Below are 20785 nucleotides of genomic sequence, written 5' to 3' on the forward strand. Positions count from 1 at the left end.
CCAAAACAAAATATACATTTAAAATAGCACCAATATGTTTGGATAAACATATACCAAAACAGGGCACACACTAAACGAAAACAAGTAAGAAATAGCAAAAAACACTGAAAGAAAGAAAAAAGTTGTAAATAAATGAAATAGTTGAGTAAATACAAATACAAAGGGGTCTCTTTATTCCTCTTCCAATAAACCAAGGTCTCTTATTATTCCACAAATCTTGGAATCTCAATGAAACACATTTCCTTCTCTCATCTTTGGTCACTGCTCTATGCTTAAAATGTAAAGAAAAATATTTGTAATCTGACAAATACGATGGCCTTTAAAAGCAAATCATTAACTCATACAGTAGGGCTTGTACTATGCCATAAGTGCCATGTCTATGTACTTGTGCACTTGTCTGAATCAGCCCATTATAAAGATTTTATTAGGGATAAATATTTATTATTTATTATTTACAATAATAGTCGTTTTTTAAATGTTTGTTTTCAGATTTTTATAAAATTATCTATTTTTTTATTATATACCAATGATCATATTATAATGTAGTAAATCTACTAAAAAGCAAAGGATAGATTTAAATAATTTCTTTTATTCACACTTCTGTAGGCATTTTGCACAAAAATTTAATATCAACACAGCAAATGTCTACAAAAGGAAAAGGGAGTATATGTATTACAGTATAGAAATATAGTTGTCTACAACTAATTTCACTTTATAATAAATTACCATATTGTATGTCTCAGTGCTACTGTTTTTTCAGAGAAACAGCTACAACTAATTAAAAGAAAAAGAAATAATTCTATAAATAACCATTATTTTCACAAGATTTTCCTTCAAAGTAACTGTCCTTCAGTACAAAAGTAGTTGATTTAGACATGAACATAAACAAGCTGTTTACTGCAGCTGAGCTAGCAGTGGTTCGCAGTTAGACAGAAACTCCAACCCCTCCACAGCTTCTATAAGGCCATTCACTTTCTCTGGTGGCAGCACTACACTTGCATTATTGCGGAACTTTTTCTGCAGGCTCTCATCACTCAGTGGCTTCCTCCAATGGCCATAGAAGGTGTCACAATGACCTTGTAACACAATGCCATTCACTAAAGTGACCTGCACTTCACCATACATGCGGTCAAAGTTGGCTGGATTGTCCTGGGGGTGCTCTACACGGACGCGGGAGAGCAGGGCATGAAGCTCTGGCCTCAGTAGTGCTTCAGGCTGGAAGGACTGCACTGTTACCTGGCCATCGAGCAGAGTGGTGCAAGCATTGAACTGGAAGGATTGACGTGCCTGGTGCTCTGACTCTGGGAAGGGCCGATTTATATACTTTGAATGTGGCACCCGTAGTAGGATTTCCTGCACTGAGTTTGGGGAGATGACTCCATCAGAAAGATGCAGCAAAGCCTTGTGGACATGGGCAGCAGCATCAGCAACCCAGTGCATGCCCAAGTGTGCTGGAAATCGCTTAAAGGCAATATCTTGTGTCTCCAAAAGGAATGTGTGCTCTGCCTCTTCGGGCAACACCATCGGCCTTGGGCTATAGTCTTCATAAAATGCACTAAAACCAGCTACCCCAGGAACTCCATCCAGAACTAAAGGACTTGCCTCCAGCCCACGTTAGGCTAGCAGGGCAGCTTCAAGGCCCAAACGAGAGGCATTACCAATGTGCAGAGGCTTGGACTGAGTGGCAGCATTGGCCATTGGCGCCCCTGCTAATGAGGCAGCGATGGCCAAGGCATGGCTGCACTGAGAATGGTCGAGGGAAAGGAGCCGGGCACAGGCAGCAGCACTTCCCAGTGTCCCCACGACACTAGGGGGATGGAACCTTAAAAAAATAATTAAAAAGGATATTTAATTTATGCCTTTTAATGCATTTATTAAAAACTATTCCGAAAAGTTTGCATACAATTACAAAATCATAGTCTTCAAGTCAGACATTACAGATCATATTTATGGCATAACTTAAAACATATCATATCGGTTGCTGAAAAATCAGTCACAGCAGAAATGTCTCATTTATTCTATTCATCCATCTGTGTTTTTAGCCATGGACCGACCTACAGTACATAGGTTAAGGTTATGTTTAAAGGTAAGGCTAGCATTCTTGCTTAAGGTTTATGTAAATTCAACCACACTCACATTGTTCAGTTGAATTTGTTTACTACAGTGGCAGTTCTGTTTAAACTGCCCTCAAAATATTACTTATTTTAATACTATTATTACTAATTTTAGGACTATATTAGAACGATGAGGTATCGTGTTATGATGGTTGCTCAACCTTGTTTTACGGTGATGTGTAGAGAATTACTTTTGTTATAGAGACAATTCTTACCTCTTAGGAATGTTGTGGGCTTCATTGGAAAATCTCATCAGGCGACCTTGCATCTCAATGCCAATGTTAAAGGCCATTAGGAGGTCCAGACCACTTGGCTTGCTGTTTTTGGGAAACATGTCACAAATGGCAAGAAGAGCAGGAAGCACTGCACCAGAGGGATGAGTTGCAGGGTGCCAAGTATCATCAAAGTCCATAGAATGAACCTGAAGAAGACATGCTAATCATCAAATGGTGCCTAGTAAGTACACAATTTGGCTTATTACTGGCAATGCAAGCTGTCTGCTACATATACTTTAGAAGTATAACAATTCCTTTATAAAGGTCAAGATGTAGCTTTTAGCTCTTTACCCTAGTTAAACAATATCACATGAATGGATCAACATTTGACCACAGGACAATATGAGAAAGGCTTAATAAGAGTTCCATTTTCTCTTATTTGCCAATGATGCTATGGGGAGAATTTTTTTTTTCAGTCCCTTATTTCAAGTATGAAAAGGAATACTCACTGCTACTCCATTGACTAAGGCAGCTAGGGTTGGGGAAAGCTTGGTTCCACTGCGCCCATAAACAAAGCTGATGTCATCGGGAGCGTACATGTGCTTTGAGAGAAAAGAGGAAAGATGGGTCACTTGCTGTTACATACAATGAGCTCTGCCAAAGTAGCCTGTGGACAGGCTTTATTTTAGCATTGGATACAGCATTGCTTTTGTACAAACAGGAGTTAAGGTTTGAAAGATTGGAAAAACTTGACAGTGTAGACAAAACACACACAAAATAAATTTGAAAGGGGTGTTAGGGGTGAAGTATATTCTATAAGCCCATGCCATTGTTCTAGGGTCAGCATTTGGTGCATTTTCGTACTCCCTTATTAGTTTATTGTTAACATGTTGCTGTTTTGTGCCATTACCTGGCAATGCTGAAGTGCAAGTTCAAACACTTCAGTGGTGCTACCCAGCAGACCTACACCAATGCTGTCCAGCACCATGCGTTTGCTTCTTTGGAGTACGACTGGTGACAGATGACTTGGCTGCACTCTCTGGATGAATCGACCAAAGCTGCTGGTTACAGTCTCCTCGGGGTTGGGTCGGTCCATGACTAAAAACACAGGAGGAAGAAAGGAATAAATGAGAGATTTCTGCTGTGACTGCTTTTTCAGCAACCAAGTAACCTGCTAAATATGTTTTGGTACACCAGGTTACTTTAAATCTTTGTCCAATTTGATCAATATAAGAGTGTGTTAAGAGTAGTAGAGTTAGCTCACCATCTAGTGCGGGTTTATGGAGTCCTCTGATTGTAGATAGGGTGGACACTTGTCTGAATGATCTCTAGATAATTGAAAAATTTGTATCATAGAATGTATTAGTATTAACATAACACAAGATATATGTCATGTTTTTTTAACAAGCATGAGTTCATGATTCTTTATTCTAAATAATCCAGCTATATTTTACTAGATTATAGAAATAGTTAAGGTTAGGAGCATCAGGAGTAACGTATACCACGGTCCAAGTTGTCATATAAAAATAGTAAAGAAGCAAAGAAAGCTGAAAAGACACTTTCCACAGCAACATTGTCATTCATTAATATGAAAATTCTAAAAAAGCATCATTACCTGTACTGTGGGAAGCATATTGTATCTCTGTATGGTTGAGGATATTTATGTGGATGTCAAACTGAAGGAGCCTACAGTAGGTTTTTCTTTGTCTCTGCACACAATGTCTTTGTAGCTGATGCTCTTGCTTCTCAGGTGAGTCCTCATGTTCTTTTTATATAGCACGAAACACTCACCAATCGCAAGACTGGAACTTCCAAAACCTTTTTACGCAACAGGGGTGGGATATTTCATCATTTGAGTAGAAACTTTAAAGTCCTAGCATTTGACTAATTATGTCATCCTTCAAGTTGAGGCAACAGGTTGGTTGGGAGCCTTAAAGCTCCATCTACTTCACTTAAGCACATTTCTATTAAAAGAGAATCCTTCCACTGCCATCCAATAGTACTTATACTACAGATTTACAGCAGGTAAGTGAAGTTGTTACATACTTTATATGATTTCTTAATGTTTCTTCTATTTGGCCATTTGGGCCACCTGGACATGGCTCAGATTTGCAGGGATGTTAATGTTATATTGTAAATCTTGAACTTATTTTAGAATTACAATATTAGCTTACATAACATTTCACAAGATTTACATATAATCTTAAATAAACTTTAATAATCTTATAATATTAAACTGTGTTCTTACAGGACAACAGCTGCAGTTTTCAACAGAATCATTTAGTTTACTGCAGGAGCAATAGCATTTTTGGTTATTAATTCTATCCTAGTTCTGATTTGAATTTTATTAATTTTGATGGAATTTCTAATGGATATTTACAATAATATGCTTAATTTCATTCCTTTTTATGATTTGCAGCTGCTTATGACAATCTTGTTTGCTGGCATTAACCATTATTATGGAGGTCATAGTGGTGTGTCTTCTTCTTTCCACTTTTAATAGACTTCCATACCAGTTGGAAGGTAAAGTTTGCTTCACAGTGGACAATCAGAAATAATAATTTATAAATCTTTAAAAATGACTTTATATTCAATAACTATTTTTAAATACTCCTTTTCAGTTGCTACTCTTTCAATATTTACCATAATTTGTTTATATGGAACTCTGGCATCACTTGTTAATTCCATATACTCCAAGACCATAATACCAGTTGGACCCGCACTCATAAAGGTATTTTTAAATTGCTACAACATGGGAAATTTAAGTTGTTAAAAGTACTTAAATGATTTGAATGTCATTTTGTCTTGTACTTTTCATAGAATAATGATAAGAAGAAAAAATCTGCTGCTACAGCTCCATGTCCAATCTCATCTTCTCGTGGGACCAGTGGACTGCTAGAGATTGCGAAATTGCTGGAAAGCAAAGGTGTATGTGGTATACCAACAGATACTGTATATGCTTTGGCCGCTTCTTGCAAGCATCCAAGTGCAATAGAGAAAATCTACAATATTAAAGTGAGTACCATGCAATTCTTCATTTATATTTGATGTACTAACCTGTTTGAGAAAAATTTAACTTGTAATCATTTTCTTAAATTATCCTCCACAGGAACGTCCTGCAGAGAAGCCCATCTGCATCTGCATTTCTAGTTTGGAGCAGCTTGTTCCAACAAAACCACCATTTAGTCCATTGCTCTGGAAGTTCATGAGAAATGTATATCCAGGAGGGATCAGCTGTATTGTCCCAAAAGGAGACTGGCTCCTCAAACTTGGTAAGACAGCAGCATTAGAATGTCTGATCAAACATTTTCATTTTATTATTGTGTAACTTGCATAAACCTATTGTTTTAAGGTGTGGGGGCTGCATACGATCGTGTGGGGACCAAGGACAGCATAATGATTCGTGTCCCTGACCACACAGTCACTGCCCATCTGTGTGACATCACTGGGCCTTTGGCTATCACATCTGCAAATCCAAGTGGTGAACCTGACAGCACACATCATGACATGGTTATTAAGTAAGTTGTATTTCATGACTCATGACTGTTGCAATAAACTTGCAATGTACACTAAGGTTTGTTAAAAAATCATCAACCCTGTTCGTAGTCCAAATTAATATTGCTTCCTATTTTATTTATTTATAGAGCGGAGACTTTGTAATTATTTGTGCACTGAAATTCACTTATAGATTTTGTAATGATCCTTACTGTTTATGGTAAAAAAAAGAAACCACTGTGTAACCAAACATTTTTGGTAGTAAATAAAGGTTTTAATATTAAGGCATAACAGAAGAACTTTTAAATGTCTACCAGGCGCCTTGGACACAAGATCCAAGGAGTACTGTGTGATGGGCAGTCCAATGAGCTGGTAGGCTCAACTGTGGTCAACTGCCTGAAAATTGATGAAGGTAATCCAAAAATGAGTTTACCAAAGATACAGTATTTCTACATTGTTTACCTTTTTAATGTCCCTACTAATAGACGTTGCTTTTTAGGTACCATACATTTCCTGCGGGAAGGTTGTGTCCCTGCAACAAAGGTGCAGCAAATTTTTGAGAGGGTGAAAAACAGCATGTTATAAGAAATTAAGCTACAGCATCAAAGCATACAAACTTTAATTTAACTACAGTGTAAAAACTATGGTGATAAAAAGGCAAAATGTCTGACAGATTATTGGTAATAAATTTAAAAGTGAGAGCATGATGGTAAAATAACTATATAAACTATTAATGTTTTGTTGTTGTAAAAAACATTGTGGAATAAACATGCCCAGGAGAGATGGATGATATTATATACTTTAGATGGATGATAGTATATACTGTAGGTGTCTATATATGATATGTGAATATATATTTTTCTAAATGTGAAAATGTTGATTGTAAATATAAACATGTTACCATTTATAAACATTGACACTAAATTATATGCTGGCATGTATGTTAATAGTATCTCCATTTTTTTTTGTTGTAATTTCTTGCCTAAAGTGTAAGATAAATAAATCACGAAAGAAATCATTCTTCTTCTTCCTCTTCTTGTATTTTTGTTATTTGACCAATTTCTTTTTCATGGTATTTTAATAAAAGCATGTGTTACTACAAAAGGGTAATTAAAATAAAATCTTTACACAAAGCACTTAAAAAGATCATAATATCTGAAGTGACCACAGTACAATCACTCCAATGTCTTTCAATATTTTACAATCAACTATTTATTGTGAGTGAAGCTATCCAATTGTTAAAATTATTATGAACTTTTATATGCGAGAACACAGGAAAAAAAAACTAATTAAAAATAAATAATATAAAAAATGTTTACTTATGCTGGCATACCCAGCAATTCAAACAACAGATTTCATATGTCTACAAATGATTGCCAATAACACTATTATTAGTCCAAGTACACTATGTGGCCAAATTCATATCACAACCATCCATCACACCTACAGTACAGTTTGTATAATCCCATTCAATTAATAAAGGGTTGGTCCTTCTTTTGATCTTGTAGTAACCGCGACTCTTTCAGGAAGGCTTTCAACAAGATTTTGGGCAAGGTTGTGGGGATTTCCCCATTTCAACCACATTAGTGAGATGAAGCACTGATGTTGGGTAAGGGGTCCTGGATGCATTCAAAAAGGGCTGCTAATTAGCCATCTAGTTAAATCAGGTGCATTGGAAGCAGAGAAAACACCAAATTTGCTGTGCAGGGTGTCCATTAGGAAAGGAGTTTGAACCACTGCTCTAGATTACATAAAAATGGAAGATTTGACTAAGAATGTTGGCCCCGGAAAGCCCAGGACTATGAACAATTTGGCTTACGACCAAAACATTTGCCTAAAATTTGTCTCTGTTCAGGAACATCAGCCATCTCAGCCATTCCAACAATGGACTGTTCTCTCTGTTGAGGTCAGGAAAGCGATTTCGCTCCCTGAAGGCCAACACAGTCAAAGACTGAGGAGGAACTTTTTCCCGCAGGCAATACTGTCTCAATATCACAATCACACCACCACACAGTACTGACCCACACATATGTTTTTTACACACACACTGGACATTCTGGACATTTGTTTACACTATTGGCCACTGCACAACTACACTTCGTGGTCATCAAATCAAATCAAATCACACCAATCACTCCATCACAAGTCACTTTAAATAAATCACTTGAAGCATATTTGTATATTTTTATTTTATTCTTCCCTAGTTAAACTTACCCTTTATTTTAATTTCCATATTTATTTCCTATTCCTATTCATATTCTTTTATTCTTAGGTCACAAGCAGTTGTCTAAGCATTTCACTGCATATCGTACTGTGTATGACTGTGTATGTGACAAATAAAATTTGAATTTGAATTTGAATTTAAATTTGAACTCGGAATATGACCCAGGACTGCCACCATAAGCTGAACAAAGGTATGAGGGCGACTCCCAGCATCAGTTTTGCTCAGTCTGCGGTCGCGGATTGTGCACATGATAAAATAACTTTGTTCAAAGTGGACTGCCGTCCAAGCCTTTGCCGAGAAGTATCATCCGAACAAAACTGTGTAGAATAGAATGCTACACTTTATGAACAATAACAATTGTAAAACGCAAATAAAATAATTATTATGGAAGGGGACTTTCCTTCCAAACACTAATCTCATCCCTACCCATTTTTTCTTCCATCCCTTTACATCCCTAAGAAAGGTGCGGGACCAATATATGTACATTACATGTAAAAATCAAGTGTTCACTTTCTCCTGTACAGTTTATATTTATATTTAGTGTTTTAATATTTTTGTATAATTAAGGCTTTTTCATACTTTGTTTTATATTTTGTGATATAAACAAAACAAATAAAAAATTAAACATAGTTTATAGTGATGGAGAACAGATTAATTCTATTTACATATATTCCTATGAACAAAGACTGAACCACTGTACGACCAAATTAGGTTACGAACAAAACTTAGGAATGAATTACATTTGTGAACTGAGGTTCCACTGTATTTAAAAAGAAGCAGCCAATTATAAAGTTTACAATGTGGAACACTGTTCCTTTTTTTTTTTTTTTTTACAAGGCTGCCTTTTCAAAAATATCAAGTGAATTGATATATATATATATATACTTGTTTTATTAACCTTGCTAAACTTCTCTTTTCACAGAAACACCTCTTATTCCCTAGACATTGAATTTTGTGTGCGACAGTTTAAAATCAGGAAATTTGATCTATTGAACTAATATACACTTCAGTGAGGCAGCACACACCTGCCACCTGTTAATACTTATCTCTTATTTTGTTACAGTTTACTGTAATGTCTTTTTAATCATTACTTTGTTTGTAACAGTCCAAATAACTGCAGACCATTATGAACATGCTTATATTTCACCAGGTCTTTTATTGTGCTACAAGCATACCTTACTACTACCATAAACAGTGAAAAACAGTTTTATCATGTGCCTGCTTTTACTCCTTCTTCCACACTTGTAGGTCACGGTTCAAACAAGATTTCTCCCTAATGTAACCTCATACAAAAATATACACTCCCTGGGCTTGTTGCTCAGGTTTGCTGTTCTCTGGCAGAGCAGAGGTCTTGTTTACAGCTGGAAAGTGTGGATTTGAATAAGAATTTGTGGCATTTAAAAGCATTTTCTGTGGGGTAATCCAGATGGAGAATCAACACACACATACACACACATTAAAACAATTGTTTTTTTAAACCTGCCAAACCTCTAGTTTCACCCCTAAAATCATGCAGACTGTATGTAATCTGTAACAGTTTGGGGATTCCGGTCGCATGAAACTCATTGTTGACACACCCTACATGTAAATAACAAATAAAGCATTTAAAAAAAGACAACTACCTGTATAGAAAACCTACAGAGGATTCCATTTACGTTTTATAACAAACCATAATGACATTTGTTTTACAACATTTATTTAATTTTTATTTTGTTAAATAAACACACACACACACACACACACACACACACACACACACACACACACACACACACACACACACAACATACTGTATAGTTGAACATTGTTTAACACTTGTTAAATTCTTTGTAATTCTTTCAATCATGCTCTTTTATGTGTGTTGCTTTTGTGTAATGAGTAATGTGTAATTCCTATAACCTATGTTTTACACCCCTATAGTATGTAACAAATTAACAACAATAAAAATAAACAACAAATAACAAGCAAATAAAATTTATTTAAATTCAATACAGTAAACTTCTATAAAATGTGTTTAAAATGCTTTCCCTTATTATATGTTTTACAATTATATTCTTATATTATAAACATTTTATATATGAGGAGAAATAACAAGTTGGGGAATTTTATCCCATCATCTGACTTGAGAGTTCACAGTGTCATCTTACATTACCACACCTTGGTTTTTAATTAACTGATACCTCAATTTTGTATGTTTTTCCTGATAATATCCAGTACGTGTGATTATACAGAAGGAATGTCTGGCATTATAAATGTAATATACTGACCTAAAACTTTAGTTTTTATAGAAAATGTGTGCATGATGCATTGGTGTAGTGGTTAGCACTGTCGCCTTGCACCTTCAGGGTCTGGGTTCAATTCCTGGCCAGGGTCGAATCCATTCTCTGTGTGCATGGAGTTTGCATGTTCTCCCTGTGCTTGGTGGGTTTCCTTCCACAGTTCAAAGATATGCAAGTTAGGCTAATTGCCGTTCCCCAAAAAAATTGCCCGTAGTGTATGTGTGTGCCCTGCGATAGATTGACACCCTGTCCAGGATGTACCCTGCTTCGTGTACTAAATCTCGTGGGATAGGCTCCTATCCCTTAATACAGGATGATGGGCCAGGGGTAGCTCAGTGGTTAAGGCATTGGACTACGGTTCGGAAGATCCCAGGTTCAAACCCCACAACCACCAAGTTGCCAATGTTGGGCCCTTGAGCAAGGCCCTTAACCCTCAACTGCTCAGATGTGTAATGAAATAAAAAAAAAAAAAATGTAAGTCGCTCTGGATAAGAGCGTCTGCCAAATGCCTAAATGTAAATGTAAATGTAAATGATGTGGTATAGAAGATGAGTGAGTGAGTTAGTGTGCATGATAAATTACTTGGGAGTATGGATCTTCTTCTTAGAATTATTTATCCATGAAAAAAAAAATTCTTATTGGTTAATTGGATGCCAAACATAAACATACATAAAAAAGACAATAGCTAAATTCTCACGGATTCTATTCACTATGAATAATGATACTTGTGTCACAAATGTTTCCAGTCCCATGCCACATGTTATTTTTGTTTAGGGCTTTTTTGGGTTGCACAAGGTTTATACACATAGCCCATGACTGAAAGTGGAGAAAGTACAGGGTGGGCCTTTTATATGGATACACCTTAACAAAATGAGAATGGTTGTTGATATTAACTTCCTGTTTGTGGCACATTAGTATATGTGAGGGGGAAAACTTTTCAAGATGGGTGGTGACCATGGTGGCCATTTTGAAACCAACTTTTGTTTTTTCAATAAAAAGAGGGTCATGTGGCACATCAATCTTATTGGGAATTTCACAAGAAAAACAATAGTGTGCTTGGTTTTAACAAAACTTTCTTTCATGAGTTATTTATTTACTATACTATTTAAGTTTCTGACAACTTATAAAATGTGTTATAAATGTGTTATAAAATGTGTTCAATGTGCTGCCCACTGTGTTGGATTGTCAATGCAACCCTCTTCTCCCACTCTTCACACACTAATAGCAACACCGCAGGAGAAATGCTAGCACATTGAACACAATTTATAACACATTTATAGCCACTTGACTAGGTTTCCCATGGAACTGAACATCAGCTAGTAGACTTGTAAGACTTGTTTGTGTGGTTTCAAAGAAACAGGTATTGTGTGTTTTATTGTATTTTAATATTGGTAAATTGTAAATATCAAGTACACATACACACATGCACGAACACACACACACACACACACACACACACACACACACACACACACACACACCCCACACACACTGATAACTGATACCTCAATTTGTATATACATATTTCCTATCGCATCAGGTAAATCAAAACTATATCACTTTTTTCATCTGATAGGATTTAGCAATTTACTACACAATACCTCTGGCGACCACCAAATGGGAAACATTAATTCTTAAAGTTCACATATTATACTTAAAAATTTTAAATAAGTCTTAGAGAGCTTCAAAATGTGTATGTTAATTTTCCAGCTTCATTTCAAGTCTCCTCATACATTTGAATATGCATTTTTTTTTTTTCAGTTTCTCTCCTTTTCCAAGCAATTAGCTGCTAACTGCTAACTTAAGAGCTAAAGAAGTCTAAGAAATAAAGAGACATGAAGGCTAACTGCAGAAGAAGTACAAAAGAACCACCAGCCTATTTCATGTAGCTTTTAAACATGGCACTACAGTATATAACGGCAGAGCTGGATGGATTTAAGCAGAGCTAGACTAAGCATCAAGGCGAAGGAGGGCCTCTTGGTATATGAGGTCACAACAGGGGGAAAATTTTATCTGCTTGTTTCTAGCCCTGAACAATACAAAAATGGACAAAGGACAGCAGGGAATGTTTTTTTTCACAAATCCTATAGACCCAATGCCCGTAAAAAGTGATTTTTGCACACTAGGTCTCATTTAAAGCCCAGAATGTCTACTTTTCATATAAGCCATTATCCACTGACATGTGAAGCATCATCACAAATAAGTTCAATCCTGAAGACAGGAACCTCCAAAACAGGTGGAAATTCTATTTCTTTGGCCTTGGTGAAAAAAAATAATTTTAAAATGCTCTTTTTTTATACAGCTTTGTAAAAAAGTAAATTAAACCACTCATCTTCTCATACATACATTTACTCACTCGCTCAATTGTTCACTGACTTTATCTTTATCAGGGTCATGCTGGGTTCCGGGTTCTCTCCAGGAAACACTGGTTGTGAGACAGGTATCATCATTTCGTGTTGTAACAGATTTTACGCATGGGTGGCACCACAGGCAAATTAAGTGCGACATTATCTTTTCTGTGGGATTGAATCACATGGGCTGGCCTTTGGTCCCCACATGCATAGATGAGATTTGGATGCCCACAATACACCAATTTCCTGGTGTTATTCAATTCACCCGCTGGTAGCGTTAAAATTGTGGCTGATCAGAGTTTTATTTTAAGATTTAACTCACATATTTAACATTTGATAATTATTTTGTGAGATTTAGAGAAAAGAAAATAAGAAACTGTCATGAAATCAAACAATAACTGATTTTTTTTTGTCTAGTGTGCAAAAAAATCCAGTTTTCTAAAAGTGTTCATATTTGCATAATATAAATTGAAAGTGTAGACTTTTTTGACATTTAAAGTATGGACATTTTAAGAAATCTTTAAGTTTTATCTAATTCACTGTCACAGTTTTTCTATCTGTAATGTCCAAACTTGATGTGTCATACCTTAAAATAGCATGTTATGCAGGATCTTCACCTAGATAGAGCCTTAGGGGTCAGGCTCGGGCCTTGAGCCCGGATCTCCGGTGTGGTAGCCGAAGAGTTTACCACTGAGCCACAAGCGTGATAGGTTTGGACCCAACTGAAGGAACGACCCTCCTCTAGGAACGACTCCTGGCGTTCCTTTTAGCATCTCCCGATTGCCGTGGGCGGAACTCCTGGATTAAACTTGGATCCAGGAAGTTCCTTGGCTGGGACCCAAGAGCGCTCCTCCGGCCCGTAACCCTTCCAGTCCACCAGATACTGTAGTGAGTTCCGGATCCTCCGGGAGTCCAGTATCTGGCGGACTGTGTAGGCTGGCTGGCCGTCAATGACTCTGGGAGGTGGAGGGGTTCTGCGTGGGGGGGCAAAGGGAGAAGACAAAACAGGTTTTAACAAAGAGACATGAAACGTTGGGTTAATTCTAAGAGAATAAGGAAGAAATAAACGATAAGAAACAGGGTTAACTTTCCTGGCAATGCGAAAAGGGCCAATGAACTTCTGAGACAACTTCCTCGATTCAACCCGGAGGGGCAGGTTCTTGGTGGATAACCAGACTCTTTGACCAGGTCGGAAGTTGGGCGCTGACCGGCGGTGGCGGTTGGCCTACCTTTGGTATCTTTGGGAGGATCGAAGAAGGATTTGCCTAGCCTTCCTCCAGGTTTGTCGACAGCGCTGAACAAAGCGTTGGGCAGATGAAACGCCCACCTGTGCTTTTTCCTCAGGAAACAATGGGGGGGCATACCCAAACTGACATTCGAAGGGGGACAGTCCAGTGGCCGAAGACTGGAGGGTGTTGTGTGCGTATTCCGCCCACTGGATGTAGGTTGCCCAAGAAGTGGGGTTATGGGCTGCCATGCACCGCAGGGTGGTCTCCAGATCCTGATTAATCCGTTCTGTTTTGCCATTGGACTCAGGCTGGAACCCCGATGAAAGGCTGGCTGTGGCCCCAATCAGCCTGCAGAAGGCACTCCAGAACCGGGATGAAAACTGAGGCCCCCGATCAGAGACCATATCTAATGGCATACCAAAAATCTGATAGACATGAATTATAAGGAGTTCAGCTGTCTCCTTAGCAGATGGCAGCTTGGGCAGAGGAATGAATCGGGCGGGATTAGAGAACGGGTCCACCACTACCAGGATGACAGAGTTACCTTGGGATGGTGGGAGTCCTGTAACAAAGTCCAGAGACAGGTGTGACCATGGCCTGCAGGGAATGGGTAAGGGATGGAGTAGGCCCTGGGGTCGCTGACGAGTGGACTTACCCTGGCTGCACACAGTAAAGGCCTTCACGTAGCCCTTTACTGTACATCCACCTTGATGGATGGCCACCAAAAGCTGCAGGAACTCGAGTGTACGTGCAGTTCCTGGGTGGCATGTCAAGGAGGACCCATGGCCCCACTGCAAGACCCGGGCCCGAGCAGAATGAGGGACGTATAGGCGTCCCGCTGGACCGCCTCCTGGGTCTGGCTCATGAGCTTGAGCCCCCTGCACCTCCCGCTCTAGATCCCACTGAAGGGGTGCAATGATCTTTGACTTCGGGAAAATCTGGGCCAGCAGTTTCTCCTTCGTCTCGGGAAAGTAAGCTCGGGACAGGGCATCCGGTTTGACGTTCTTGGTGCCGGGTCTGTAAGACAGAATAAATTGAAAGCGATTAAAAAACAATGACCATCGAGCCTGCTAAGGATTGAGCCGCTTAGCTTGCTGGAGATACTCCAGGTTCTTGTGGTCCGTGAGAACTTGGAACGGATGCAGAGCCGCCTCAAGCCAATGGCGCTATTCCTCGAGAGCCAGTTTTACCGCTAGCAGCTCTCAATCCCCCACATGGTAGTTGCGCTCTGCATCTGAAAGACGATGAGACATAAAAGCACAGGGATGCAATTTACTGTCCTCACCTCTTTGTGACAGGATGGCCCCTACGCCTACCTCCGATGCATCTACTTCCACCACAAAAGATTTTTCTGGGTCAGGGATAGAAAGGATGGGAGCAGAAGTGAAACGGCGTTTGAGATCCTGGATAGTAGGGATGCTTCTGGACCCCAGCAAATCTTGGTTCTTGAGTTGTTTAGCCATTGACAGGTCCAGGAAATTGCTCGCAGCACGCGAATCGATCATGGCTTGGATCGAAAGCTGGTGACCCTCCCAGGACAGAGTGGCTGGAATGGCTAGGACGACGTTAGTAGGAGGATCTCTAATTTTCCCCATCACAGCCCTCCCACACCTGGGCGGATGCCCCCATTTCCCGAAAGCTCAGGACAAGAAGAGCGAAAGTGGCCAGAAGATCCACAGTAAAGACAAAGCCGCTCCCTCATGCGGCATTCCCTCTCCTTAGGAGTGAGCCTGGAGTGACCCAACTGCATGTTCTCTGGGAAGTCACAATGCTATTCAGGGACAAGGGGCGCTCTAGGGGGCATACCAACTGGCGAAACAGATCTGCTCATAGGTACTTGAGGTAGAGGTGCCTTACGGCGAGCCAACCTCCGCTCTCTTAGACGATTGTCCAGACGGATGGCCAGGGTAATGAGAGACTCGAGATCAACAGTATGCTCACGGGGGGCTAACTCATCTTGTAGGGACTCCGACAACCCTCTCTGAAAACAGACCATCAGCGCCTCATCATTCCATCCACTCGTCGCTGCGATGGTCCGAAACTCTATGGCGAAGTCTGCTGCACTACGGAAGCCCTGTTGGAGGGTAAGCAGGCGCTTGGAAGACTCTTGACCACTGACTGGATGATCAAAGACTCGCTTGAACTCCTCCTTAAAAGTCACATATGAGTCACAACAGGCACCCTGGGATTGCCAGACTGCAGAGGCCCAGGAAAGTGCTTTGTCTGAGAGAAGGGTAATCATGTAAGCAATCTTTGAGCGGTCAGTGGGGAAACTTGAGGGCTGGAGCTCAAAGGTCAGGGATTGTGGGGGGCCAGGGAGCCGTTCAGCAATCTGGTGGATGGAACTTGTCACCTCTGCCAGGAGTTGAGAATGCTTAGCCATCAGCTCCTCCTGTCAGCTGAGAACGGCCTCGTGGCGCTGGAAGGATGATTCATGTTGAGCAACCACTCTCATTAGATTCCTGGTACAGAGTGTTTCTGGGTCCATGACTGACTCGGTTTTTCTGTCAGGCTCGGGCCTTGAACGCGGATCTCTGGTGTGGTAGCCAAAGAGTTTACCACTGTGCCACAAGCGTGATAGGTTTGGACCCAACTGAAAGCACTCAAAGCAGAAGTTTCAGGTAGAGTAGATTTATTTAAATAAAAAGGAAAAAATATAAACAGGCGGTTAATAATCAACAAAGGTTCTTCTCACTTAGAGGAATTAATGAAAATAGACAAAAACAAACCCTCAAACAAAAGCTTCCACAAGGGGAGAAAATAGCCAGGGAATTACCAATCAAAAATAAAAGGACTAAGGAACTTAAAACAGGGAACTCTGAATCATTACCGTAGGTTCAGCAGGAGACACAGGGCAGGGACTCAAAAACCGAGTGAATAAGAGGAGAGAAAATGAACAGCTTAAATACACTGGGGGGAAAATGAGACAGGTGATCTGAAAAACTAATGAGGAAACACAAGAAAGAACTAAAGATAAGGGGAACACAAATGACCTCTAGAGGCCTGGGGACAAACTACAGGAGGAACGAAAGGCTGACATTAGGTAGCAGTGTCACACAATTAAGGCAATGTCACACAAAATGATACAGTGAAAGCACATCTGGCTTTTTTATGCCTACTATTACAAATGCATTTGCATTTTATTAGATGCATTCTTAAATTGCGTATATTTTACAAGTACAACGTGAAAAAAAAATACAAAACAAATACAGTAACTAATGCTGGAACCATAAATAATTAAAATATTGAAAATATAGTTGTCCATGAATATTTGGCCATTTTGTCATATGAAATAATTTAAACCTGTGCATAAAACTAGAAAATCATTTGCTGTGATTGTTGCTCGAGATTTGTGTTTGGTGACTAACATATCGCCCTCATGTGCAATGTCTATACTCAAAAATGATATTGTGTACAGTTCCATGAAATTTTTGTCAACAGTTAAACTGTTTAAATTAGTCTATATTACATTTAATTTAGTTTCATTGTATTTGGGTGGTTTCTTTATTGTCTATACGGGTACAATATAAAATAAGATATTTACAGGCTTTTATTAACATGCTTAAAGCTCTAGATATAGAGGTCAGCTCTATAATTAATGTTTATCCTCATTGTTGGTATTTTGGCTAAGGTCTACTGATCTCAACAAGTCAGATTGACCTGAATCTGTTTTAAAGTCTGTGTGAGTAACTGGGCTGTCTTTTTGAGGACCTGTTTCAAAGCCATCATTCAAATGGCCATGCTTATATTTCCTCTGAATTTCCTTAAATAGCTGCAGGATTTTAAAAAGATGACAAGACTGTTATTTGCTATAACAGAACTGCTATCCTATGACAGAAAGTAGTATATGTTAAATAAATTGTCCAGGCATAAATAAATTTTACCTTAGACTTGGGAATAAGGCTGACTCTAAAAAAGCCAGTTTGGCCTCTCTCAATCTAAAGAACAGGGAAACCTTGCATGTTGTCTTATCTGTACTTGTACAAAGGATCCTAATTTGTTTTAGTATGTGCTTAAATTTGAATGTTAAGCAACCAACCTCTAGGAATAATCAGGCTGATTGATGATGGCCAAGACACCTCTTTTTTCCCCGGAGGAGTGGATTGATTTGTTGTTTGACTGGTTCCAACTGTTTAATGGAAGAGGCCCTTCTAACAATAGCTTCATTTTCAACATCTCTTTACAATGGTACCTGGGAGTAATTGGGATATATATATATTATTCCAAAGACAAATGCTATTATTTGTACAGAGACTGTATTTTTTACATTCTCAAACCCTCCCCAACCAACCCCGAACATACTGCCTAATATTAATGATGACATTGATTAGAATATAGCAAAGATGGATATGCAATAGTTGAATAAAAATGAAAAATAATAATAATAAAAAATAATAATAAATAAATAAAAAAATAAATAAATAGACATAATTACAAATGGAAAAAGTTAAAATAAAATAAATAAATGAATAAATACATGAATAGATAAATTAAACTGGATACCATAATCAGGAATATAACAATGTCAAGTAAGTACCTTTATGGCAGTAAAATATGATAATAAGGGTTGCCAGACATAAGAGAATTTATGGGAACCTCTGATTGAATATTTAATCTTTTCTAGATGTAGGTATAACATCAGATCCCGAAGACATTGTGATACTTTAGGTGGATTATGTTGGCTGCATTACTAAAACGCATTAAAAAGAACAATAGCGTTTAATATTAGCCTGTTATGATTCCGATAGAGGTCGTAACATAGCCTTTAAACAGGCAACTTGTGCCTGTTGAAAGCATGATTATTGCATATTGGACTCTGAAACAAAAGTGCTTGTCTTAACTTCAAATGCTGATGTAGTTGAGTCCATATTTTAAGAGTGAAATAAACAATTGGATTTGATGTATATTTAACTATTTTAATAGGTTAGCTACATGTTACAAGAGCTTGTAAAGAGGTTGCTGTGCAAGATTTAGATTCAGTTTTAAGCCAATCAGTGCCCCCTGATGAGTGCATCCAGTAAATTATCTTTTGGACATTGGCTGCCCAATAATAGTAAACGAAGTTAGGAAGAGCTGAACCTCCGTCAATTCTATTTTTCTGAAGAAACTCTTTACTAATTCTTGGGATTTTCCCATCCCAGATAAAATTGGAGATATGTTTATCCAATGTATTGAAAAAAACTTTAGATAGAAAGATAGGGAGGCACTGAAATAAATATAAGAATCTTGGAAAAACTGTCATCTTAACACAGTTCACTCTGCCAACCAAAGATAGGTGGAGAGGCCTCCATTTTTGAAGATCAGATTTGAGTTTAGTCAATAGAGAAGTGAAGTTATTTTCATATAGTCCTTTAAAGTTCTGAGTAATATTGATGCCTAGATATTTAAACTTAGATCTTCAATTTAATTTTTTATTTGTATAGCGCTTTTAGCAATTTTCATTGCCGCAAAGCAGCTTTACACAGTCAAAAGAATTATTTAAGTTTGTATGAAATGTGAATTTGTATGAATCAAAATGGTCAGTTTGTCCCTGGTGAGCAAGCCGAGGGCGACAGTGGCAAGGAAAAACTCCCTGAGATGATAATAGGAAGAAACCTTGAGAGGAACCAGACTCAACAGGAAACCCATCCTCATTTGGGTGAAACAGAAAGCAGTAAATGATCTGCATTTATACAGTGTGTAGGGTGGGAGGCAGTTCAGCTATAATAGCTGATGTTAATTGATGTTAATATGGAGTCCAGGTAGTTATTGAAGACCCAGGTAGACTTGTAAGAAGTTCCAGTCATGAACTATCAAGCTGTCAAGTCCCCAGAGAAACAGTTGCCAACACCAGTCAAGGCCAGAACCATTTTCTAGGTAGAGAGAATCATTCCCAGACACCAGACGCATCCCAGAGAGACACACGGGGCATCCATGTGACGAGATCTTCAGCCAGAAGCGGGGCACCAGGATGGGTCGGACAGGTCCGGAGGGCAGAGGGAGTCTGGATCACTGGCAGCTCAGGAACGACATGTGTAGCTCGACAGAGAGAGAAAGAAAAAGTGAAAGGGGGAGACAGGAGGAGAGAGGAAAATGAAAGAGGGGGGGAAAGAGAAGAAGAGGAGAGATGGCAGTTAGGTATGGTCACAGTCACACAATGTATAATGTGAATGTATATTAACTGTAGAGTGCAAGCAGAGACTCCGGCAGGACTAACTATGACAGCATAACTAAAAGGGAGAGCCAGAAGGAAACACAAACATGAGGGCTTTCTGACATGTAAAGCAAACAATCACCTCACCGTCAGCAAACCTGAGTGATCAATGAGAGTGAGGAAGACAGCAAGACCTTTGATCGAAGTAGGCGTGGCGGATCGTAAGACACTAGCAGTTCGCTCAGGTACTGCGGCGCGAGACCATTTAATGCTTTATATGTCAAGAGTAGTATTTTAAAATCAATGCGAAATTTCACAGGGAGCCTATGGAGTGAAGATAAGATAGGGGTGATGTGCTCATATCTTTTGGTTCTGGTGAGGACTCTCGCTGCTGCATTCTGGACTAGCTGAAGCTTATTTATGCATCTAGCTGAACAACCAGACAGTAAGGCATTACAATAGTCCAACCTAGAGGTGATAAAAGCATGAACTAGTTTTTCTGCGTCGTTTAGCGACAATAAATTTCTTATTCTGGCAATATTTCTGAGATGAAAGAATGCTATCCTGGTAATATTATCTACATGTGCTTCAAATGAAAGGCTGGAATCAATAATCACATCAAGGTCTTTCACTGTTGCATTTGATGGAACAGAAAGGCCATCTAAAGTTACGGTGTGATCTAAAATTTTACTCCTAGCTGTATGCGGTCCTATGACTAGAACTTCTGTCTTATCCGGATTTAGCA

At 38.8% G+C, this 20785-nt stretch overlaps 1 protein-coding gene and 1 pseudogene across 1 annotated transcript; one reads left to right on the plus strand and one right to left on the minus strand.

Moving 5' to 3' along the window:
- Positions 1-894: 894 nt before the first annotated feature.
- LOC128532161 (cis-aconitate decarboxylase-like) lies at positions 895-3977 on the minus strand (annotated as a pseudogene).
- On the plus strand, positions 3976-6525 carry LOC128531845 (threonylcarbamoyl-AMP synthase-like). The gene is made up of 5 exons (XM_053506002.1): positions 3976-4020; positions 5439-5601; positions 5682-5847; positions 6142-6236; positions 6324-6525. Exons 1-5 carry the CDS (start codon positions 3976-3978, stop codon positions 6407-6409), a joined length of 555 nt encoding a protein of 184 aa, XP_053361977.1. The 3' UTR covers positions 6410-6525.
- The last annotated feature ends 14260 nt before the right edge of the window (positions 6526-20785 follow it).

This window comes from Clarias gariepinus, chromosome 10 (assembly GCF_024256425.1).
Source record: "Clarias gariepinus isolate MV-2021 ecotype Netherlands chromosome 10, CGAR_prim_01v2, whole genome shotgun sequence".
Taxonomy (NCBI): domain Eukaryota; kingdom Metazoa; phylum Chordata; class Actinopteri; order Siluriformes; family Clariidae; genus Clarias; species Clarias gariepinus.